Here is a 27,559-nt window from a genome sequence, read left to right as displayed (position 1 = left end):
CTATCGTGTTGGTTTCTTGATAAATTGTTTCTTATGGGAGCTACGTAGGACCATCCAGAAACCCTAAAAAGCGTCCAGTTGTATTAGTCGTCTTCGGGCGTACGGTATACAAATACATTTAATAATTTTGAAAAACGGAAAAGATACCGACGCAGACAATTTTATTTTGGATACCTCTTCTTAAAAAAACACAATTCGGTTCAGTTTTGGGTTGCGGAAAACGGGACAGCCAAATATTGATTTTAGCTAGACAAAATTAGTCAGACGTGAAGTTGTCTTTTTTGCAAAGTACCGGGTACCGGGGGGGGGGAAGTATTTGTAAGAGAGTTTTTAAAAAATAATGTTCTAATACTCACTCTTTCTAAATTGTCTGCTATCGCTTATCGTCTTAAACATTTAAACGCACTGTACCAGATTTCAACATTTAAAAAAAAAAAATTTCACCAACGTTGAGTTGTAGTATTGAGTATATCCAATATGATAGATAATGTATTTCAACAATGTTTTGAGTATGTCAAAATGTTTGCAAACATACTGGATTTCCTCCCTAGGAGTTATTCAGATCGAAATTTTTTGCAACAGAGAGGAAAAACATTTTTGAGAAGAGAATATTGAAGTCTAGGCATTTACGGGGCTTATGACCTGTCATTTGATGTTACTGTTACATAGGCAGAATGGTGAATGTTACACAGTGTGTACTTGGCCACTTAAACTAGCCAATGACGGGTCATAAGACCTGTAAATGCCTAGATTTCCATATTCTCTTCTCAAAAATGTTTTTCCTCTCTGTTGCAACAAATTAAGATCATGTATTTAGTTTTTTTTTTACATTTTTTTTACTAATTTGTTCAAAACATAGTTTATTCACTGGGATGTCCAGTACTAAGGGAAATATTTAACATTATTTTGAATCATGCCATAAATACGAGTACACATTTAACAAAATATTACTTTTATCATTTATCCTTTTAACTTTGGTAATGGTAGCGTAAAGAAAACTTTTTCTTCTTTGTTAATTATTGAACAACTGATGAAATTTGTATTTTAAAACACGATTCCAAATATAAAATTAAAACCAATATTTTGAGAACGTCTAAATGTTTGAAAACGAGGATTCTACCACCTTTTTGTCATTTTTTTAATAACACGAATGTTTTGTACATAACCAGGAAAATATTATTGAACCTAACCCAACCTAACCTAAAGGTTACCCTGATTTTAGAAATGTAATATAAGCGATCAGTTTACTTCACATTTAAAATGCCAGTTAGTTCAAATGAACATCATCTAAAATGGGATCAGTTAGAACTCACCGTCTTCAGTGGTATTCCATCGACTTCTGACTGTTGTGCTCCTCACTTTGTTTCTGCCCACCATGGATGGAAGAGTTGGCGAAACCCTCGTGTTGTACACCGAAGACTGAGTTGTGCTTCTGATACTCGCTGCTTCTTCAATGGGTATGCCAAAACTGTTCTGGTGACCTGACGTAAAACTAGGAAGGCTTTGAATTGCTTGAACTCCCTTGTCTAAGTTTGGTGCTGAAATATCAGGCTGTTCTCCATTGAATTTATCGGTATCCTTTTCAACTGATTCTTCCGACCCACTAGTGGTAGATTCAACAGCATCCTTGTTAAAAAATATGGCAAATGTTTGTGTCATAAACTTGTTATCATAAATATCTGTGACTGGATGATTGCCGTTTTTCTTAAGGTTCCGTTTTTCGTTGGACTCTGCATCTTCGTGTTCATTTCCATATTGCACGGAAGGAGATAAATTAGTTGGAAAAATTGGAGCCGATGGAGAAGTGGTCTTGAGTTTAGATATTCTCAAAGGATCCACTCCCGAGGCAGGAACTAGTTCAACGAAGCTTTGCAGTCCTTCGTCGTCTGCGTTATCCTCATCAGCGTAGCCAAATATCAATTCATCTGAAATTAAGTGAAAACATATGTTCAAAATGCAGTTTATATCTGGAGCACTAAAAGTAAAGCAACATTATGAATATTTAATGGGTATTTAATCATAATTGTTTTCCTTAGAGTAATAATACGCCACCGGCTAATAGAGTCGTCCGTACGGCCAAAAACCATTTTATAATTATCAACTTCGAAAATAGCTACAGCAATACAACGTGCCGTAGGTACTCAGGTCGAGCATTGCAAACGCAAACTGAAACCGTCCGTTACACGTTTGCAGTTAAACTAAAAACCAAACCAAAAATTCGGAACGCTTTTGTTCTATGCTATAGAGCTAGAGGGCTTCTCTTCAAGGAAGAGCGAACTCTCAAATTATTTCCACACCCAGCATGCATAGGAAAATGCATTATTCATAGGTTCTCCAATTGTACCGAATCTACAATAGATCATTTTTATTATGATGTGGAAGGCACTGGAAGGTAAGATGATCAGTCTCGGAATAATAAAATACTCCAGTGTAGAACCATCTGAAAACACTCTGTCCACGTACCCGAAAACTGTTTTAAAGACCAAGGGTCTTTTTCTATCGGTTTCGCTCATACTAAAAACGATTTTTTTTTTGTCAATAAACGAGTTACTTTAAAAAAATTTAATTTCGTAAATCACGAATTGATGAGATCAATGAAACGTTTAGATAAACTACATTCATTGCCCCTTTCACTGTGAGTTTGGAAAATATTATGGGACCCTTGAATCGGATATTATCATCATTCCTCGTGCCCATATTGCGATTACACGAATGGTAGAAACTATTTTTTTCTTGTATGAAATTCAGTTACAAAAATTAATTTCTGTAAATGAAGTTATTTGATAATTTATTCAATATTTCGCATTATTATAGAGATACTAAAGAAAAACATTTTTTTGGAATGAAAAATCAGAAGTTAAGAGAATAAAAAACTAATAGTCTTATTAAAAAACGAGATTGAGAAATCGAGGTCTTTCTTTTAAGTAAGAATCTTAACTTGACATTGAGTGGCTATGAAGAAACACGAGGCTGCTTTTATTTTTTTAAATCATTATTTGCGGTTGTTCCTCATTAGGTTGTATTTTTGTGATTTCCAAATAGACATTGTCACACCGGATTTGGAAAGTATAATTTGTATAAACATGCAAGATTTTAATGTAAAAAATATTTATCCTTGCTACACGAAGAATAATTTTATGAATAAACGTTATATAATACACAAAGGTACAAGTAATATAACACACATAGGTCCTGTGCATATATTGAGATGAGAAGCATGCCACCATCGCGGGCTGTTTAGCTCTCTACACCGGCCAGCTGCCGGTCCTCTAACATCCGCACAAAAACCTATGTACATATACGACAATGTTTTATATGATCATCAGAACACTCTATGGATATAAACATAAATTATAAAAAGCAGATATCAAAAATAATTATTCTGAGCTCAAATAGACTACTGTTTCTGGTGTGGTGACCATCTCAAGGAAGTTCTAGGGACCCTAATCCAGAAGGCATTTTTTAACAAATAATTTGAATATTTTTTTTACACATAATATAATGTTTCTTTTTTTTTAATTTGAAATGTCTGAACTTCAGAATATTTCGTCTTTTGCTTAATGTAACAAGACGTTACAACGTCGTTTTCAAATAAAATTTTCAGCATAGGCTTTTAAGAGTTTTAAAAAATTGTTATAAATTTTACCTTTATCTTTCGATGTGGGAGAAACAGTATTTTTAACGATTATGGATTGGTCTAGAAGTATCTTTGATGGTGATAGTACTGTGTTCGTTGTTTCATTTTCAGACTCATTCTTTGGAGTTTTAGAATCTGGTGTAAAAACTTCTTTGGTGAACTGTCCTTCGCTCTGAAGCCAATCCGTGGAGTTGGACGCATTGTTAGGAGCGAGAATCGGAGGATTATCTGAAAGCAATTAGAAAACTGTTTGTTACATGTATAGTCCATTTAAATATTCATAACCCTCGCTTTATGTGTGCATAATGGTATAAGCAAACTCAATCCAACTCTCAAAGCCAAATATGACTTTGGCCGACTAGCCGACTGGCCTAATAGTCTGTTGCAAAGAGGCCGACTGGTCGGCCTAGCCGATCATTGCTTTCAGTGGAGTTCGTGTGACATCGGCAATGTTCGTGGCACTTCGTTTACAGCCGAGTCTCTCGCATTTGACGCGCGATCATGTCGGGACCGGGGTTTTGTTTACAATATGTTTTTTTTTTGGGTGATACCGTGTGTGTTGGATTTGTTCCGACGTTTCAGCCATACGTAAACTGAGTGTTTTGTAGATAAAAGTGTGCGTATGGGGAATAGAAAGGGCAGAAACTGGAGGTTTTTTACATCAAATTTGCCTTTCATCAAAAAACATAAATAATTTAACAAGAATAACATGCTCTTAACAGATTTTGTTGGCTATTTTTTGTTCAATGTGACGTAACTGTGTATATCATACTTTTATTTGTAGGTTAGAAATTAACGATTGAACAATTTGAATTGAATGAATATTTCATTTATAATTATTTAGGTTACAAAACCGAAACTGTGATTCTAACACAAACAATAAATAGGTTACGTTCGTTCTTGATTCAAAGTTGTACAAGCTCTCGCTTAGATTTTATTATTTTGTTCAAATTACACTATTAAAGAGTTCCTATTCCTAGATTATATTCAAACATTGTAAAGCTGAATCGATAATAAAATCTATTAACATAGGTTGCGATTTCATTTCAACTCTATTTTTAAGGATAGAAATACGAATAAAGTAAACAGCCGACTAGTCTGCACTTTTTGCCGACTAGTGGCCGACCAACGCCGACTACGAAAATGGCCGGATAGTCGGCCTTCCCGACTTGTCGGTACATCACTAGTAAAAACATAAGCATCAAGCATAGAAGCAGAAAAATAACTAAAAAGAAAACAGTTTAAAATATTTCGCCACTCCACTAATTAAACATCGTAATTCGTGATCCATATATTGATAACACCAGATATAATAATTATGATAAGAAAAATCTCATTCAGGAAACGTTTGGGATAATCAGTAAGTGTGTTATACATTTTACCAAGTAAATTATGTAAAACGCGGCAGTTTACTGAACGTGCGGTGGGTACTTAGAATACCTTAGCTGCTCCATAAATTTAATAATCTCCTCAGACAAATTCAACGGAAGAAGATATTTCCTCAATCCTCAGATGCTCGTAATATTATTATATTATGTAACAACTTTCACCGGTGGTCAAAAGTCAAGTAATGCGAATGTAAACACTTATAATTATTAGTCTGAGCCTCATCCATTGGCGCGGCGCGTGACAAGTATTCGCACTAACTCGAGGAGTTGGTGATAATTTGCAGGGGAAAGCAATGCGGAAATCGTATACAGCTAATTTGTATGAGATCCTTTTGAAAACTTCTCAGAGCCTTTAGAGTTTGGAAAAAAACCCATATAAAAGGGTTAAAAGATTGGATTTATTGAGTCCCCAGGGAGTTGAATCCAGTCTTGTCTACAAAAATTTGGACAAACTCAAAATATTGTTGATAAATTACCTGGTCCATAAAAAAGTATAGAAATTGAAAAAATAACATTTTCAGGCGTTGCCTAGTATGTGGGTGAAATAATTCAATTAGATGAATCTCACCTGCATAAATAAAGGTTTCAGCTCTTTAACTTCACAAACATCAACAGATGAAAGAATTGAAGGAATATAGATGTTCAAATATAGGCAAAATGGTGAATGTTACCCAGTGTGTAAAGTGGCCACTTAAACCAGCCATTGACAGGTCATAAGCCCTGTAGATGCCTAGACTTCTTTATTACCTTTTCTTAAATGTTCTTCATCTCTGTTGTAATATGTTAATATAAACAGCTCCCCAGAGAATCCAGTCCTTGTCTACAAAAATTTGGACAAACTCAAAATATTGTTGACGTTAATAATAGATATGGATAAATAAGTAGAAAAAGTAGCACATAAATCCGGTTAAAGTTTTTCACAAATATCACATTATTCCCTATCTCTTATCTACATATATGTCTACAATATTGAGATTTTACCCCCTAGGGAGTTATAAATATTGACATAATATATAAAAACAGAGTTGGAGAACATTTTAGAGAGGGAATTTGGAAGTCTAGGCATTTACAGGGCCGTATGACATTTCTTTATTTGTCGCGTTTTTTCATATTACATATTTTTTCTATCAATGATTTATTTACACATATTTTTACTTAGCGGCGCACTGTAATTATGCATTAACCAAGAAACCGCCATTGTTGTAAAAGTATACATCAATAAATAAATAGAATGTGCACATACGAGTTTTTACCTCAATTTGCACTGTTACAATGTTTGCGGGATTTGAATTATTTTAAGATTATTCCACTTATATCGATTATAAAATTCTCGTAAAACTACCTGTTTATGAACACCCTAAGTTAATATGTTTCGCAATAAATGTTTACCTGATAGATCTATAGCAGTAAAGAAGTTGGAACATATTATTAATAATATGCCATTTTCTATAGCGTCGGAATACTGATAAACCCATCTAAAAGACAAATTCGAGAAAACAAGCCAAAAATGAAGTTATAATGTCATTTCTTGAGCTTTATTAACTGACGAAATCCTTCGAGGTATAGTTTCAAAGTAAGCATGCATAAAAACTCGCTAAAACGACTTTTTCACTCTCGCTTCCCGGTGATATGTAACTAGTACACATTGCATAATATAATAACTTTAATATCCCCCATAAATAAAACAAATTAAGGGTTAAGATTTTCGGTATTTCTTAGCTACACGTTAACGTATCTGTTTTAAAAAAAAAAAATATTACTTATTGGGAACAGAAAAATAGTTTTTTCTAAAATCAGAGATAAATCACTAATACAATAGAAAGTTTACTAATGTGTCGCATGTTGCGGAGTACGTTGTAAAAGAGTATCCTAATATACTTATAATTGCCTCACATATTATTCTTTAAGTCTCAATCTTGATAATACAGGTATATGCGGGAGCGAAAGAGACTAGTTCACGCGTCACATGCGCGAACAGCAAAGTTTTTAGTACGTCTCCCAGACGCCAGGTATTACTAATGGTTTTTTCATGTTTCTAAAAACATTTAGATTAAAAATATTATCACTTTTGACTTCAGTTTAATAATTAAATGAATTGCCTATTAATACGTTATTATGTCTTATGGCATTTTAGTGTGGGGTTGGGCTGCCGATATTTACGCAGTTTTGTTTTGCAAAAGACGGCTGTGAGAGGTATTTACAACTTAGATTTTCGCGATTCTTTAAGAAATATATAAAAAAAAAAACAAAAATATTACTGTTTATAGTCAGTATATTTATGATAATATTATGTATGTGCGTAAAAATATATCTCTCTTTCAAAAAAATAGCGACAATCATAATCATAATACTAGAAAAAGGGGCAAATTGGTAATCCCGAAATTGAAGCTAAATAAGGTAAGCACATCGTTTGTGGGGCACTGCGTACGCTTCTAAAATAGAATACCCGACAGTGTCCTAATTATGACGGACAATAAGTTCAAAATTTTCATTTATGAAAATTTTGAACCTATTGAATAAAAAAATCGTCAGCTTTTTAAAGCGTACTTCAAAAAAAGGCCTATTATGGACTTAATGAGTACATGGAAGATAGCAGTATATGGAACTAATAATATTGTTTTATTTGTGTTAGTTTATTTGATTATTTTTGAATATTTTTATTTATTTATAACTGACTATCTCTTTGTGTTGTTTTGTTTATTTATTTATTTATATATTGTCTTTCAATAAGCGTATAAAGTATACCTATATTGATGAAAAAATAAAAATGAAAAACTAATATTCCATTTTTCCGATTTAAAATCTCATATTTTTGCATGTGTACTGACTACACAGCACCGTGACGCCGCGTTGTTTTTGGGACAAAACGGTAAAGTTTAAAACAAATGTTTTATGGTGAGAAGCTTTTAAATGGCTGTACTGACTGCTCTATTTTACTTAGTTTATTTAATTTTTAATTTCACCCTTCAAACGTACCTCGTCACATCAAATCGTTTTACTGTACTGACGTAAAAACTAAAACCGCAAAGAATTTAGCATATACAGAATTTGCAATTTGTATTATAACTTTATTGAAACCAATGCGAGCGATATATTCAACTTTAAGAATAATAAATTCGAAAAAAAATAAGCGACAGCATACAGGCATTATCGTTGTACGTAAGTTATAGTAAGTAAATGCAATTAATATATTTTTTCATTTTTATTTTAAATTTACAAAGCCATATATAGTATGCACAAATATTTTTTTTTGTTTTTCAATTTCGATTATCTTGTAATATAACTTATGACACATAATATACATTGCTAATTTTAAGTTTGATCTAGTATTAAGTATCTATTATATTATAATTGTATCATTGTATATATGACTGTAGATTTTAATAAATTTAAAAAAACAACAAAAAAACATGAATTTTATTTACTAGATGTTTTTTTCGAAATCTCATCTATTAAAACAATTTAAAGGAACTAAGATGGTTTCATGCGTGTCCAAAATATGAACAAGAAAGCCTGAAAAAGTATTTTGTTGAGTCGAAAATTAAAATTATTTTTTTCTCAAAATATGCAATAATGCATAAGGGGGTTTTATCAGTATACTGACTATAGGCAAATTACCATAAGAAATATCCTGTAAAACCGACCAGTCTTTGAACGTGTGTAATTCAGACCAACAGTAATTACAATCGTTAAATGGGTTCTGTTATAATTACAGGCACCTATGTCAAACTGCAAAATATTGTGCATGTAATTTAATTTACAAACACCAGTGCCTTCAGGCCAATAATTTTACACACATTACATTATCCGAAATGTGGGATTCAGTAAATCATATAAAATATATTATGCAGTTTTAATGCAACATGGGCAATGGAAATTAAAATATACATCGGTCAGAAAATGATACAAGATCTTGCGCAGTTTCTTGTCAAATATTTCATGTGCCGGGTTTTACACGGTGCAGTTTTTGGGACTAAAATTTGCCCATAAGCATGCGCAGTACGTAGATGCTTCCGGTGCCATGACAGAAAATGATCCGTTTCAAAATTGACAAAACGAGCTATCTTGTCACGACGCACAGTGTTTCGCTTTATTTAAGCTAGACGCTATAAATTCTTCAGATTTTCATTTTTGAACGATGACGTCATGGAAGTATTCCAGGATAAACAGCTTGATAAATGCATGCTTAATTGTTCTGACTTAATCATGCGTTTACTAATGATTGCATCCCAAAGTATCTTTATTTATTTATGATAACTTAGTTGCATTAATTCGCTCATTGTCGCGCTACGGTCAAGGTTGTATTTTGAGTTTAAGCTGATTATTTTTGTTCAGAAAAAATTAAGATAACTTTGAAAGGTGTGTACTGGTAGTTTTCTAATATTTATTTGAAAGCGTGTCAGGTGTTTCTGTACATGTAAAAATTCGGTCATTTCATGGTCCATATTTTTTTGTTTTTTAACTTCTAGAGAGTTTTTTTTAAAATTTTGTGTAATATACAGCAACTTATATACAGGATGGCCGGAGAAGTGACGTCCAAAGGTTAAATGTAGGTGCCTACATAGCCTATAAGATTTTAGAACCTAGCGCAGTTTTTAAAGTTACTCAAACACTAAAGATTGGCCTTTTTGGGTTTTTAATTTTAAGTTGAAAGTTCAAGTCTGACTCGCTCGTACTTGAATTCTGCATTTTAGGTCAAAACTTTTTTAGTTTTTATTATGGTTACAAAACTGATTACTTTGTGCGTGAAAGTACAATTAATAAAAAATGAGTATCAAAAAATAAAACCCGGAAAAACCTTCCACAAATTAAAAAATAAAAATAAATACCGATCCGGTGGAAAATTTTCAAAAACCCATTAAAAAAATCATAACTCGAAAACTATGTGAAATCGCGGCCATATATGCAGGTGATTCGGATACCGATGAATATCACTTCTCCGACATCCGACTCCGACTCTGTATATTGTACTGGCCACGTGTCAACGGCCCTATCAAGTGACACGAACGACTACAAACACGCGTTGACGGTGTTTAATAGTATCAAAGTTAGTATGCGGGCGCATATCGTGGTGAAAATATTTGTTAGAAAATAGTACATTTTCTAATTTTTCCATCTTTGACCACAGATTTCACCAAATTTGTGTATTATTCGGCACAATATTCATTGGGTCAAATCTTGCACAAGATTTTGTACCATTTCTGACTCATATAATACAAGCTTATGTCTATATAATTGAAAGTTTATTAATTATCAAATAATTATTTTTAAAAGTTTAAGTTAACTTTTTATATGTACACTGTACAGCGCAAAGAACAATGATCGTTATGTTTCAAATAAAATATTGATCTCCTAGTATCTACCCAATAAATTATTTGTCAAAAATAAAACTTCTGACAGTCAAAGCAATTTTTTTTCTTTTTTAGTAAAAATAAATCTTTGCGTTCTTATGATTTACCCAGATATTAAAATTTTGTTGGCCATTTATTTTTATTTATTTTATTTTTTTATTCCAGTAAAATGGCTATAAAGTGCAGAGCCAATTCTACCATATGAACATATAAACATGAACATAAATATAAATATAAACAAAAATATAACAATAAACATAAATATAACAATAAACATAAATATAAACATAAAATATTTATCAACTATGTAGTTGTAAATAACTCACTATTAGAAAATATAAATAAGGTTGTGGTAGAGGCGGGTGTGAACCTCGGACCTTTGATCCATGAGTCCACGCCACTAGCTACGGGACCACAACCCGATTCATACCACGATAAAACTTATATTTAATATTGATGTAAAATAATATTTATATTTTAAATTATTGTAATTTGAATATTTTAAAATTATTTTTAAAAAATAAAAAATATTTGCGTTCTTATTATTTACCTAAATATTTAACTTTGAGGGCCATTTTCAACGACTTGCGTTTACACACCATATAAAAAATGTAGATTGTTGATTTATAATTATTACCTTCAATTACCCCTTCCCAATTTCACTTCTTTGCGTGAGTGAAATTCAACCGCAACATGAGCGGATATAAAATTATTGGTCAATAATATTAGGAAACAATTACCATCAAACTGAATAGAAATTAATATTCAACAATGTCAATAAAATTTGCCTAAATGTCATTCAGTTTTCCAAATGTCATTCAAATTCATTAATGTCATTTTTAATTCTTTACGGCTTCTAGACAAAGAGATCCAAGTTAATAGATTGACACCTATGCGGAGAAATGACTTATACTGAAAATATAAAAACTTTCTCACTAATGACATTATATAATATTGCATTCTGAGCAGAGCAGGGACTTGCGACAGTATTATGATTTTGAATCAAATTATTGAGAGTTAAGGACACAGTTCATAATTTATGTATTCAGTATGCACACAGGCCATGTCTTTGTGGGATTTTTTCTTGTGTTAATGTAATAGTTTTTTTTGTGTGTAACATGGGTGTACCTATTGTAAAATACAAAGAAAAAATAAACAAAATTAAAAATTGAAATAAAGTATTTTCTATTTTAATAGAGTAACAAGCTCAGACAAAATACTACATCGAAGTTAAAACAATGAGGAAGTTTGGTGAATTTGTAATATTTCTTTGTTTTTTTAATAGACTAAAAAACAGAGCCAAACAATTTTTAATATTATTTTTATGTATCGTATTAGTGTTGCTACTATTCATTAAAGTTTAGTAGATTTTTAATTACTCCACGCGTGACGACACAAGTTCTCTTCGGTGAGTTGTCCCGGTTGGTGAACCCACCTTACGAGAATTACCACCTTAACAAATAACATAATGAAGAGAAATATTTCCGTTTATGATTTATTAAAAAAAAATATTTTAGTGTCTATTTTTCATAAGGTCAGAGTTTGATGAAAAAAAATGTAGCCTGTATACTACTCAATAACAGGCATGGGTCGTTCCTCTATAAACTGTGTCTCTGTCCCTAATATATGTATGTACAATGTTATTAATAAATAAATAATAGACGGAAAGGTAAAAAAATCTAACTGGTTTGTGGTTTTGAACTAATCAGATACAGAAAAAAAAGATTAGATTGTAAATAGTTTTTTTGGTCTTATTGTAGAACATTTTGTTGGTCAGCAATAAATTTTATTTTCTTTGAAAATCATTTAAGACTGCACTCTTAACATTTTATGCATGCATACTGTGAAACAATTTAAATAAAAATAATAATTTAATTTATAACGGTTATTAAATCAGAGATATGCTTATCAATCTGTGTTTATTCATAATTATTGATCGAGGTATTTTAAAACCGGTTTCGCGTTACATTATTAAATTATACTACATGTATATTTGCAGCGGATGTCATAATTTGGCAGGAAGACTACTTTTTACTAATGGTGATGTATTTAGTTTTCTTAATCTTAATTATTTTTCGCATAATAATTTCGAATGACAGAAACAAGATGACTTTCATTTAGTATACAGATGAGTTAGGTTGCCATCCGTCCCAATATATCGGGACTGTCACCGTTATTGAGCCCACTGTCCCGACGTCCCGATTTAAACTTACACAGTAAAACGCCGTTAGTAAAAAAAACCTTCCACGGCCGTACTGACAATGAATGTGAAAATAAGGTGGCAAATGGTTCCAGCAATTGATGTATCTAAAGAACTCCGTGGAAGTTGAACTTGCCTCGAGTGGAAGTCGATAGGTTTTTCGAAAGGAAAATGTTTTTTTTTGTCAATTTTTGAAATTGAGCGAGTATTTAATTTTTTTTTCTGCTCATAAAACCAAGGTCGAAAAAGTAATATCATTGATGTTGGCCCAGTGAAAAGGGCCGGTAAAAAATACCGTCTGCTGCCAGGGGCTGTAGAATTAATACTGCAGTAATATGTTAATTTTAAATCATAGAAACAATATGGCCAGCGGTACTTCTTCAGTAAAAAAACACCACATAAAATGTGAGAAAAACATTAAGGTACAACAAGAAATATTGATTTATTTATTGATTGATTTGGTGTTTATTTTGTAGAACTCCATATTTAAACTTATAACATTAGAAATCAAACACTGATTTGAGTCTACCGAACTATTTTATTTTTACAAATATAAAAACAAAAATTTCGTGACAATTGTTTCGCCTTGTTAAAGCATTTTCTAACGAATGTGAAGATTAGATGGATTGGATGTCCTTTATATAGTTATATAATTCAAGGTACTTAAGTAGAAAATAAAAATTATCTTATGAACTATCCCGAAATTATCACATCCCGAAATTTTCCCGAACATTAAATCCCAAAATTCAAATATAAATACTTAAATTCCCCATTACCTATTAAACACTTAGCCTTGCCTTAACCATTGGTTTTCCCTCATTTTTGATTATGTACATGCTATGTCATGAAACAAGGAAAGCTTTCGCTAGCGCGTTTGGAGCCATCTATATTTATATTAATAATTAAACAAAATTTACCATCTATGTAGCTAGACCTTATAATAATAATTACTATAATCCCCTTGCGGAATAAACCCTGCAATTGCTTTGTACTTAATGTGTATAAATATGTAAATATATATACACATACCAAAAAAATAATATTGTGTAAACAAGATCTGGTCAAAAATTAAGTAAAAATAAATTGCAGAGTCATCTGCAGGCGATTACTAGTAATTAATTTAACTCGGATAGAGTCTTAGCTACATAAATAAAGTAATTTGCTTTAATACTTAACTTCAATATCAAATACATAGATGGCGCTCCAAACGCGCTAGCGAAAGCTTTCCTTGTTTCATGACATATATACAAAAACCAAAAAATGTCACCGATATGGATATTCGCTAATAAGCGGAATGGGGAATGTTGTAGAATTCTACATAAAAGTGGCCACTTGAACCCAACCTATGACAGGTCATAAGCCCTGTAAACGCTCGAATATCCATAATCCTGAAACAAAAATTCTACCCATCTCTGTAGTGATATAAATAATAAGATAATTTCTATTTTCTACTTAAGTACCTTGAATTATATAACTACGTAAGGACATTCAATCCATCTAATCTTCACATTCATTTTAAAATGCCCAACAAGGCGAAAGAATTATCACGAAATTTTTGTTTTTAAATTTTTTACATTTGTAAAAATAAAATAAAGTGTTCAGTAGACTCAAATCAGTGTTTGATTTCAAATATTATAAGTATTGATTTATTTAACTTGGCTTTTTTTTTAAAGGTTAAGGCAACCCATCCTTACAAGGACGATTTGTGCCATATCGTGAACGATAGATTTTCAAGAGACGGACAGGATTCACCTAAATGAAATTCTTCGAATTTGAAACGAGGAGTTGACCTACATTGCAGTTTTGAGTGCCCATATCTACAACAGTTATAAAAAATGGTAGGATAAAAATATTATTCTACTTTCAGAGGATTATGAAAAAGGTATATACGCTCTGGAAGAGTTCGGCCCTTAGAAGTAACAATTACAGTTTAAGACGGTTTTGAGACATTTTGATTACATTTCAGAATAAACGTTATAAAATTGCATTTTTTGTTACATATCCTCGTTCCAGAACGTCTGACGAGACTCTAGCAAAATATAGCAACCCTATGATGAAGATTATATGTACAGCCCTTTCATATAAAGCCAACAGCATTATTGATCAGTGAGATCAGTGTGAACGGAGATATTTTTAATCAGGTAGAAAAAAATTTGTATCTGGGAAGTATGTTTACTAGGGCTGGAAAGACTGAGAAAGATATTGAAAGGAGGGTGAGTGCTGGGAATATGGTGAAAGGTCCACTGAAACATACTTTGGAAAACAAATATTTGTCGCAGGAGGCGAAACTAGCAGTTCACAGTGGAGTACTAGTGCCAACTGTAATGTATGCGAGCGATGTATGGAATTCGAAAAATAATTATAAAAGTGGGTTAAATGCTGTCGAAATGCAATCCCTCGGGCGAATGTGTGTCAAAACGATGTATGATAGGTGCACAAATGTCGAGAACCGTGAACTATGTAAGGCTGAGACATGCATTATCGACAGAATCAAGAAAGGGGTGCTGCATTGGTTTGGACATGTAGAGCGAATGGACAGCGCAAGAACGGCTTATAGGATCTACGATGCGGATGTTGATGAATGCAGAAAACGAGAAAGACTGAGATAGACATGGCACGATCAAGTCCATCAAATACTTGAAGATAAACATGTAAAGAATAGGAATAATCGGCGCACGTGCATGAGAAAATGTATGCATGTAGAGGAAGCGAGGTCTGTATGTAAAGACAGAGTGATATGGCGTTATATCCTCTCTGCCTACTCCTACTGGGAAATGACGTGATGGTTTGTTTGTTTGTTTTTTTTTTGCATCATTAAAAAGAAGTAGAAAACTGATTTTGATGGTCAATGAAGGTGTTATGTTATCAATAATTGAACGTGGTTATGCAGAAAACAGCCAGCCATAGAAAAATGAAACTGAGATAATAGCACCTTTGTGAAAAGAGTTGATGATCAAATCTACAAAACACTTAAAATGTTTTTGACTTTAACAAATGATAAACAATGAAAACATGAGTTATTTATACATTACAAATAATAATTTAATTATTTATTTAAGCAGTTTTAGTAATTTTTAATGGACATTAAGATTTTTCTATCGCTGTGAGTGTTTTCTGCAAATTGAAAAATACCGTTTTTGCGATCGACACCATTTTCAGAAGGTGATATTTACAGTTTTTTGTATCAAAGTGGTCTGGTTGTTTTAATCAAAACATAGAATCGAATTCACTGCACCCGATAACATTAATATCTAACTTTTTCAAAATTGTAGATTGGCTGCTTTCTGCATAACTACGTTCAATTTATACTGGTGTTTAAAATATCAACCCTAGATATCTCCTGCTTTTGAAGCACTAACTTAGTGATTTTCCCAGTTGAAAAACATAACCACGTAGGCATTTATTTAGTTTGTATAGAAGCATTAAAATAATTCAATATGCTGACTGCTTTCAGAACATGACTCTTGAAGACAAGGTTATCAACGTGTTATCAAAAAACTGTGAAACATGTTGTATTTATTTGATTCTAATCGAAAACTCCCACGCCAAGATGTAAAAAGTGCTCGTTTTTACATGGATCTTGTTCAACTTTTAAATGCTTTTTCTAACATTTATTTTATTTATTTATTTATTTTAAAGAAAAAAACAGTCGAAAATGATATAACATTAAAAAAAATACGGTTTAAAGACAAACCAGCGAAGTTTGTAAATAAGAATCATACTCGTACATATTATCAAATTGTGTTACAACAAAAGGGTGCGTTTATGTGTATTTCTATGAGAGTAAGTGTAAATGTTGCACTGTTCAATTATTTCAAAATTTTAAGGTTTTAGATATAAATTTGCCATACAAAAATAATTGTTTGTTTCAAATACATAAAGATAAAATAAATAGTAGTATTTCTAGGTCTCAAAACGTAAGTACGCGACCTAGAACAGGTGGTAATATCTTAATTACTAAATTAAAAACAACTACTGCACAACATCATTATACTTACAGAGGAATATTTTTCTTTAATGAAATGAACAAAGATAATAAAAAGTACAGCCAGGAATACAATATATTTAAGAAAGAAGTAAAAAATTACATCTATAATTCTTCTTTATGTAACACTGATTGAAAACATCGTTAATATCTTTTTTGTAATTTATTCATGTTATTCTAAAAATATTATTGATTAAAATAAAATTGTAAGACTTTTCAGACGTACATTTCTTTTACGTAATGGGAAACGTTAATGTAAATACATGTATTTGATTAATGTAAAAAATTGTATGTAGTTGTAATATTGTATTTTAATTTGTTATTAATAAAATAAAAAATATTTAAAAATGTGTGTCTATGTGTATTAGTGTGGGAGTAAGTGTTCAGGTGTGTGTTAGTGTGAGCATCATTAAATAGTAAGTGGGATCGTATCGCAGCCAGAAATAATAAGTCTTAATTTATTTTTAAAAAAATTAAGGGGCATGTAAAATATATCAATAGATGAAGATGAACTATACCTTCATGGTGAGAGTATAACGTCCTTAATTTTTAGTTGTAATCGCGGCCCTGGGCTAAAGAACCCGATTTACATAGCGGTTTGATACAAGATATAACATGTGCCTTCGAATGTCTAATAAATTGTTATCAAGTAAAGATACAAGCACGCACATTTGAATTTTTTAAAATTGTTTTATTACGCACATGTCAGCAAAAATTTTTAGAGATTTGAATTGACTGTATTAAATAATTTGAACAGTATTTATGAAAAATAAACATTTGGGTTGGTTGGAAGATATTGCTTATAGCAACAAGACCGCCAATGAATTTACTTTGTGCAAGATGTCGAAACTAATAAATGAAATAAAACAAATCTAAAATAAAATTTTATTTTTAGTCTAACAACACTCAGACTTGAGAAAAATCAAATATAATTTATATTTTAATTTACCCAAATAAAACAAAATCAGTAAACTGTTTTTACCTCTCCATTTTCATTTCTCCATTCAACTGGCAACTAATTATGCGAGTATCTATGTTTATAAACTCTTTGTAAATGCGATCTTCAATATGTCGGTAAATAATGAAAGGCATTGAAATAAATAATAAATCGGACCTCTCCATAACTGTTTTGCATTTGCCCATTTGCTTTTAATTGTAAAGAAAGTACGATGACTCAAAACCGCATTGAAATTGCAGAAAAAAATACAAAATAAGACCATCGATTCGATATCAACCATTCAATAAAGGTTGGTATAGGTAATGTTGCCTATTACCGCATTTTTTGAAAAAAACATTCTTGAAGGAGTAGGTACTAGTTACCAGCTTAAATTTACTGAGTACCTACCTAATCGCGAATGTGTTTAAATACATATGTTTTTGATACCTTTTAATTTTTGTTTTGTATTTGACTTACTAGCTCTCCTGATTATAAAATATAATTATCTGTTAATCATTTCAAATTATATTAAAAATGTCTTTATTGAAGCAATAGTTACATTACTGATTCTGGGAAGAGAGAAGTCAGAAGAATTCTTAAAACAAACCAACAAACCATCACGCCGTTTCGCTGTAGGAGTAGCCAGAGAGGATAGAATGCCGTATCACTCTGTTTTTGCATATAGACCTCGCTTTCTTTACATTCATTCATCTTCTCATGCGCGCACACCGATTATTTATATTTTTGACATGTCCGTATTCAAGTGTTTGTTGGATCCAGCAAATTGCCAAATCACGTTTATGTTTATTGAAAAGGTTAAATAATAATAATTAAAATCGTATAATTGTCAAAAAGACTCACTTGCAGGTAATTATGTTTTATTTATTTTGCTCTCAACAGATTTTTTTAACCTTAAAACAGATTTTACCTAGACTACACATAATCCAGATAAATCAACAAAAATCACCAAAAAAATTGTAGATAAATAAACTGTAATGTTTAAATAAACCATAATTGTTATTATGTTATTGCAACCAAAAAAACATAAAATCCTAAAATTCCCCCTTCTCTAAAAACTTGTTGGTCTCTGTTGAAAGCAAAAAAACGGCATTTCTAGTTTTGTAAGAGTTTAAGCAGGTGCATGAAATAGTCATGCAAAGATTTGAATAAAAAAAAACTGAATCTTCAGTCAGTGTTAGTAAACAAATAGTTGAGCATAATTTGACATAGGTGTTATATTTAAACAAAAAAAAACATATTTAATGTCCACCTAGCCAGGAATCGAACCCGGGGCCTCAAAACATGGTAGATTAACATACCAACCACTAAAACACAAGGCATAATAATCTCGCCCACGGATGGTATTCTAAATCTTCCCTACCTCTTAGAGAGTGGTTAATTTTGGGATTTTTATGCTTCATATAATGGCCAGACTGATAATTAAACGTCAAATTATGTAAAAAACTGTTTAAAAAATGGAAAAAAATCATGCGGTTTGGTCAGTTCAACCTAATTAAGTGTTTTGGGTAATATTTAAGGTCACAATAATGTTTCTAATAAAAATCGTCATGTTTGATTTCACGTGTTCATAAATATTTGACGTTTAATCACCAGTGTGGACATATAGGAAGCAAAAATTAGTCGCATGCAAAAAATAAATATCTCAAATTTAACCACTGTCTGATAGAGAAGATTCGTAATTGCACCCCAGAATTCCGGTTTTATTTCCCAAACAGAAGTTTATTATACGATGCTATGGAATGGTGCTGGTGAAATATTGTGGTTCGGTTTTAGGATCCGTTACTTTGATTTGTGAAAATAAACAATTCCTTTCATAAATTCACTCCCATTAAAAAAGTGAAGAGATCTCGATTTGATGAGCACATTGTTCCTATTAAAGACGCTTTTAGCTTTCTAATAAAATATTTTAAAGACCGCTTTGATGTGACTCAGATTCATTATTTCGTTGATACAAATGACAAATATTAATTTTATAAAAGAAAAACTTACACATAGCGTACTGTAATTAAAAATAATATCCCGGTCAGTACAATGTACACAAAAGGATAACATACATACAAATGAACACAAAAACTTATTTTAATTAAGATTTTTTACAGACAGTTTTTTTTATAAAGGAAAAATAGACTATTGCGTTCTTGGGATTTAGTCAACTGTTTTAATTTTGGGGGGCATTTTCAACCAGTTTTATAAGATGGACATATGACGAACGAACAAACTTAAAAAACAAAATTATGACAGAATAAGCCTCCAGAACATTGGACGTGAGTTTTCGACTCGATGGCTACTCTCAGGAAATCGTGAAAAAGGAAATTGAGCGAGGTAAGTCCACATTTTAGGGTAGTAGTTGGTGCATTAACCAACCATGCTTGAGGTTCCAAGTTCAATTCCTACCAAAGTCGAGATGAAATATTTATTTTGCAGGTGATTCACTTCAATATTTCACTGTCCTTGAACTGACATCGAGAGCCTGATCTGATCACTAAACCTTCATGTAACAAATGATAAAAATACGTTGCATTATTGTACTAATGTAGTTCCCTATGTACCACCGGGTGCAGAAAGGTAAATAATAATGGTCATTTATGTAATTGATAAACACTTATACGCGATATGAGCCGATTATTTAAAAAAAAATCATATTAAAGCTTTACCTAAAATTATTTTTTTTATGATTAAATCTCGGAAGGGCACACACCAAAATATTTATATGAGCGTTCTCACAATAATATTTTATAAATATAGTTATTTTATAAATAATTTGACCCATATGTCGTCATGTCTTAACCTGAAAATTGAATTTTAAGTTTTTTTAGAACTCCATTTTAGATATTGGTAAAGTATCCAATTAAATAAATTACGGTTTTCAATTCAACGTCAATTTTGAATAGGAGGACAAGGCATGATGCGCGGTTAGACATTATCGAACCAACCTAAGTATTGACATATTCATAATTAGATGCTTACACTAATAATGTCAATTTTCAATATCAAAAATATTTTTCACTTTGCGGTATGACCTTTTACATAAATTTATTCATAAATTTGTATAAACAACGTAAACTTTAGTTCAAGTCCTGATGGTTATAAAGGGTTGACGAATAACTCTAAAGTTAAAACGGTTTATACAAATTTATTAATAATAAAGTGAATAATAATTTTATATACTGATGATACCGTACTCATTATAAGAGGATCTTCATGGGACGAAGTAAATTTAAAATCAAATATAGATATTAATAAATTAAAAGAATGGTTTGATGACAATATTTTGTCCCTGAATACTCAAAAAACATATTACATCACTTTTACATTGAAAGAACAAATTATACCTCCTATAAATATTTGTATACACAAATGCAATGAAGGATATCAGTTTCATAATGATAATTGCCTTCAAATTACTGAAAAAAATAGCATTAAATATTTAGGCATTATAATTGATAAAAATATAAAATGGAAGGAGCAAATAAACAATATTGTTAATAGAATGAGAAAACTTATAAATGTATTTATTAGATTAAGGAATATATTAACCATCGAAAAATTGAAAATCAATTTACTTTGCATTCGCCCAATCCATATTACAGTACGGAATAATCGGATGGGGTGGTGCTTTTAAAACAAATATTTTACCAGTTGAAAAAATACAAAAATTAATTATAAAAGTTATTTAGAAAAAAACGTCTACTTTTCCCACTGTTCAATTATTTAAAAAATTTAAGGTTTTAGATATAAAATTGCCATATAAAAAGAATTGTTTGCTTCAAATACATAAAGATAAAATAAATAGTAGTATTTCTCAAAACATAAGTACGCGACCTAGAGTAGGTGGTAATATCTTAATTCCTAAATTAAAAACAACTACTGCACAACATCATTATACTTACTTATTTTTTTTTTTAATGAAATGAACAAAGATAATAAAAGGACAGTCAGGAATACAATATATTTAAGAAACAAGTAAAAAAATACTTCTTTAATTCTATTTTATGTAACACTGTTTGAAAACATCGTTAATATCTTTTTTGTAATTTATATATGTTATTTTAAAAATATTATTGATTAAAATAAAATAATCTATTGTAAGACGTCACTCCCCATTATGTACACAAGAATTGTTAATTTCTTTTACGTTATGGGAAACATTAATGTAAATATATGTATTTGATTATTGTAAAAAAATTAATTTAGTTGTAATATTGTAGTTGTGTGTTGTAATATATAAAGATAAAAAATAAAAAATAAATAAGAATAAAAATATATATTTCAATACAAACCTAGAAAAAAATAGTTATTATAAACCCATCAGGGCAAAAAAAATCAATTCTATTGAAGTATAGATATTATTAGTATATTGGAAAAGCCTTCCATTATTTAATTTTAAATAACATAATAAAATTATTTACTATTTTGGAAATCGAACCAGAGACCTCTTGCTCTTGCATGGTAGACAAACCCGCTAACCATTGGACTACGAGACGGATAGTAAAATAAATAGAAAGCGTTAAAATATTTTTTTAAATACACGTTATTGAAAAATGACAACATTAAATAGATATGTGATATGTTCATAAATGGTTGAAACAAACTTAAAAGTGACAAATTATTAATACTAATTCTTACTATGTGCAAATTAATATCATATTGATAATTGAGAAATTAATCAAGTTAATTATAATATTTTATTTTTTTTGCAACAGTCCAATAGTACAGGTTTTTATGCAACCATTTTTTCTTAACAATTATGAATTTGATGCTATGGCCACCATATAATATTAATAATGATACATAATTCATATCACATAAAACAAAATCAATATTAGAAAGTTAATTGACAAGCGAAAATGGTTGATAATTTATATTATTACGAGTTTTTGATAAAGCTTTTCATAACTCATATAAGTCCACGTAAAAAAACAACTGAAATTATAGCTTTTATTAAAACAACACACGAATGAACTAAGCTTATTAATTTTAACTAAATTAAACTGGTACCTAATAATTACATTATAGGTGTAGATTTATAATAAATTTACACAGATGAAAACTGATACAAAATGACACATACCCGGGTCCATTCTAGAGGTGTTTTGCCCTCTTTTGAAGTTCGCATATTGTTAGAAGAAAATTTGAAGGTTTATTATGTATACAAAAGATTTGGTTATTTAGAATTTAAATTTCCTGTATCACCGTCAGTGTACCTTTTAAGGAATTTTTTTAATTTTTCTCCGTATATTATGTTTTCGATGTGTAAGACTAGAGGCCTTTGAGAGGTGGTGCTACATAAAAATATTAGGAATTTCTAGGCCAGACCACATCACTATGACGAAGTTCTCAGCAGAACAGAAGAAGGGAGGTACCTAATCAAAGCCATATCAGAGAGGCGAGCCCAATAGATCGGCCATATTGTACGCCATGCGGATCTCCTGCATGACATAATAGAGGGAATGGTTGAGAGGACAAATTACAGAGCGCGCCCCCGACGGGAGTATTTGGAGCAAGTGTGTGAGGATTTGAACTGCGCTTCATATGTCGAGCTGAAGAGGGCTGCAGAGGAAAGAGACCAATGGAGGCAAAAATCATTATCCCAAAAAACATAATTTCGAGAAATGGCAATTTGAAAGTTCTGAGAGCAAGAAAAAAATTGATTTTTATGTTGTGGAGGTTTTATGTACACAACATTTTTTCATGTCTCTTTAATATTCTATTGGTAACTTTTCGTTTTGGTGTGCGATTTAATCACTCTCGCGGCACGAGAAAACTGTATATTTACAAAATACACGAGATAATACGGCCGCGAGAGCGTTTGGAATACCAGCCCTGATACATTATAAAATATCTGGAAAGGTTTTAACGAGGCAAGTTGGCTAAAACTTGCAATTGACAATGCAAGCCATTAAAGTTAGTGAAAGGAAATAAATTATTTTACACAATTATTACAACAGTATTGTGGTTAAAAATATATTTTTTTTAAGAAATGTTTTTGTTTAGGAACCTAATAAAAAACGATAATTCGGAATTACGCAACTTCTACGTATGTAACCTTGGTGATGTTTGCTTTTTGAAGAAAATAATTTTACGCTTGGAATGGAAGATTTAATTCCAAATTGTTATTTTTAGGGTTAGTGACTTTTGCCTGAACGTGGACGATATAATGTTAATCCCATTTTTGTTAGATACATTTAGTAAAGGAAGCGTCTGTGAGATCATACCATGCACTATTGAAATATTGACGTATACCTAAGAGAATTATGTAGGTAATGTTTGTTTATGTTAACGATGAAAGGCATTTGTATTCATTATAATAATATATTTGACTTTTGTAAAAATCTATCGTTTAAATTTCATTACGTATTTTATTGTCAATCAAGACAAAAGAAGATGACCTTTAGAGATCTATCGAGCTATAAAACGTTTTATTTGCTATCAGACCAAAGATTAATTAGAATCATTTTTTCAAATTTCAATGACTCGGCAAAAACAGATATTTAGTGCCAGGGTTACGTATGATAAAAAAATAAAACTGTTAATTTGCAAAGGTATAAAAAAAATATATGAGGAATATAATATGCAGATTTTATGTAATTGCATTTTTTTAACAGAGATGAAGTTGTTGATAAAGAATTTATAGACCTGTCGTCGGCTGGGTTGAAAAGGAAACGCGGTCTTGCTTTTGGATGAGCTAGGACAATCCAAAAACGCAAAAAAGGGTCCTTTTTCATCTGCCATCTTCCGACGTACGATATCTAAATACGGTGAATAATTTTCAAAAATCGAAAAAAAATAGCACAGTAAATTTCATCCCTGTACTATTTTCAAAGAAAAACATCAAAATCGGTTTAGTTTTGACACGCGGAAAATAGGACAATGAAAGCATCCACCCCTTTCCGAAACTGTTCATAAAGACTTGAGTCTTTCTTCAGTTTCGCATATCAATATCAATTTATTTTTAAACTAATTAAGCGAAAATTTAATATTTCTTTACAATCAAACCGCGAAAATAACAAAACAAATAAACTTTCATTGTACCCCTCACTGCAGTATTGTCAGTTTGTGATCAATCAAATACACATGGTCAGCACAATCACCTTTTTCTAATTTCCCAGTATGACAGTGGAGGAATACAGTGTTAGTTCCAAATTGAGACCGCGGCCGCACGCTCCAGATCCCGCGTCGGAAAAGAAGAAGAACGTAGTAATACAAACAAATCAATCAACGACACGAAACCCAAATACATATGGGAAACATTAGAATAATTTGCCTTGTACAACATGCACTCAATCAACGAAAATGGGACAGCGAAACGTCGATTTTGTCGATTTCAGCTGGCCAAAATCAGTCCGTCGCGTCGTGCAGATGTCTTTCTCATACTGTATTGGGGAGGCATCTGCGAGATAGGGACAGAAAGACAAAATTCAAATACGTATTTCTCAAAATTCTTGCCCACCCCATATCCTCGTAAGTGATAACTTTACACGCTGTGTGACATACACGATTTTTTAGCTTGAAAAGTGAGGAAATTTATTAGTCTCCAGGTTCCAGTACAGAAATAATTAAATATTTCATTTTAATAGATTGACATTTCTTTGTGGAACTGCATTTTAGTAAAAATACGTAAATCGTTTGTACCCCCAGACCCGGGGACAGGGACTTTCGAGGGAACTAACAACCAGCGATACCTGTTAATGTTCTAATAAAATATAAATACATATAATTCAAATACATTTTTATTACAAAACATCATAAAATTATATATTTTACTGCTATTTATATACATTAAAAAAAAACTTAAACCAATAAAATTATTATTATTTTAAACTTCAATTATTTTAATTTATCCTCTTTTATTCCCATAATTATATAAAATCATGATTTACAACCCCTGCTTGCACTTGTATATAACATATTACAACAGAGATGAATAACATTTTAGAGAAGGTAATATAGAAGTCTAAGCATCTACAGGGCTTATGTCATTGGCTGGTTTAAGTGGCCACTTTACACACTGTGTGACATTCACCATTCTGCCCATATTTGAACATCTATACTCCTGCAATTATTTCATCTGTTGATGATTTTTAATCTGTTGATTAACAGCTTTCTAGGGAGTTAAATCCAGTCCTTGTCTACAAAAATTTGGAAAAACTCAAAATATTGTTGACTTGTATATATAACATAGGAATTTAGTCTCCCACCAGTCTGACGATATCGATCATGACGAAACCCCGTCAGTAATAAAAATTATAAATAAAAGTGGAATAAAACTTTAAATCAAAATGGCATCAACAGACTACAAAATAAAATATTTAAGTTAGTAAATGACCGCCCTTATCTAACAGCAACTAAAAAACTCTTTAAACAAACTAAACAATTAAATCTAATTTAACTGTTTCAACTTGAATCTTTGGATTACTAGAAAAAGAATAACAAAATATATAATTTACAGTATTAATAATATGAGCATCAATTCTGTTAACACGATTCGATATTTAGGAATAATAACTCTTGACTCACGCTTTACATTTTCCACTCATTTTAATAATATCAAAGAAAATGCCATAAAGATGTTAGGGTTCATATACAAAATATGTAAACCTTTTAAATATGGATTATCGTTACTTTGTTTATACATACAATTCATTAATTGATAGTTATTTGTAATTTATATAAATGTGTAGTCTGGTCTCCACATTACATAACTCAAATTAATTAAATTAAATCTGTGCAAAAAAAGCTTCGTAACCTAACATTTAAATGTAACCTGGGCAGAACCCTTCAGTCTTATGATCAGCGCCTTGAAGATTTTGGTCTAGATAAATTGGACCCAGACTTATACCCGCATGCAGAGACAAATCTTAAGGTGAGGAAGGTACATTCTATTGTCTTCATCTTCGGGTTATTCTCTGCATTCGAAATTAGAATGTACTTTCCTCACCTTAAGTTTTATCTCTGCATACGGGTATTAATATGTCTTTATAAAATAATTCATTGTAATGCTGATTCTGCATTTTGTTTAGATAATGTTCCCCTAAATGTCCACAGTCGGCGATTGAGATCGTACATTACATTTTATCTTCCAACCTTCAATAATAATATGGCGCACTTTAATGCATTATCACTTATGGTAAAATTATATAATTATGGAGAAATTAATGCTGATATTGATATCTTTAACGATGCATTAAATAATTATAGGAGAACTGTAACGCATTTTGTAAAAGCAAATAGTCCCTTTTTAGCAAGGTAAAATAATTTGTAATAACTTGTTCGTATAATTTATTGTAATAACGTTAATAATATTAATATAATTTAATTAGACTAGTCAATTAAAAAGATATAAATATATATATATCTATAAAAACTTTAAAAAAACTTATTTGTGCATGTTGCGTTCATATATAATTGATGAACAATTTCTAAACATAATTGTGATTTTTATACTAATGTCTACATTCTAATGTATTGTTTATTGTTTGTGAACCACTGTAAATCAAATAAAAATGTATATGAAAATATTGTCATTTCACAGCTCAGTGAACAGCCTCGATCGCGCTGGGACACCACGAAAATTCGGCCACAGTTCACGCGTGAACGCTGCAAAAATGAATACACGACGGCGTTTTACGAGCGAATTCACGAAAAATATTATTTATTTTATACCAAGATGTATTGGAATTGTTAAAGGACGAACTAACTAATAAATTGATTTTTATTTCCCGCCATTTTCGGCACTTTTTTTTTTCGGGAGCGACATGCTGGCCACGTGCGATGGGGGTAATCATTGTTCCGCGGAGATAGCCTGCCGTCTATCTCGGTGGCGATGTCTCGGGACAGTGAAAGTGCATTCCTCCATATATCCGAAACTTTCCATCGGTTTCACTCATACAAATAAGTAATTTTTCGTCAATAAACAAGTTACTCTTTTAAAATATTCTATTTCGTAGATCGCGATTTAAAAAAAATTTAACTCTACTTCTTTCACTTCGAGTTTGGCAAATTATATTGAGGGCTTTTGTTGGATATTGTCATTCTTTCTA

At 31.2% G+C, this 27,559-nt stretch overlaps 1 protein-coding gene across 1 annotated transcript in view; it reads right to left on the bottom strand.

Annotated features, from left to right (window-relative positions):
* Positions 1-27,559, bottom strand: part of LOC148285471 (uncharacterized) — a 74,369-nt gene that overhangs the window by 7,922 nt on the left and 38,888 nt on the right. Inside the window, exons 3-4 of the mRNA XM_088224696.1 lie at positions 3,647-3,865; positions 1,314-1,925 (exon numbers count right to left, since the gene is read on the bottom strand). Of these exons, the coding sequence (XP_088080822.1) occupies positions 1,314-1,925; positions 3,647-3,865 (831 nt within the window). The remainder of the gene's footprint in view (positions 1-1,313; positions 1,926-3,646; positions 3,866-27,559) is intronic.

This window comes from Micrasema longulum, unplaced genomic scaffold (assembly GCF_059751315.1).
Source record: "Micrasema longulum isolate JH-2025_06_02 unplaced genomic scaffold, ASM5975131v1 h1tg000031l, whole genome shotgun sequence".
In the NCBI taxonomy this organism is placed as follows: domain Eukaryota; kingdom Metazoa; phylum Arthropoda; class Insecta; order Trichoptera; family Brachycentridae; genus Micrasema; species Micrasema longulum.
Note: the sequence above shows the minus strand (reverse complement) of the source record. Positions and strands in the feature narration are given on the sequence as shown.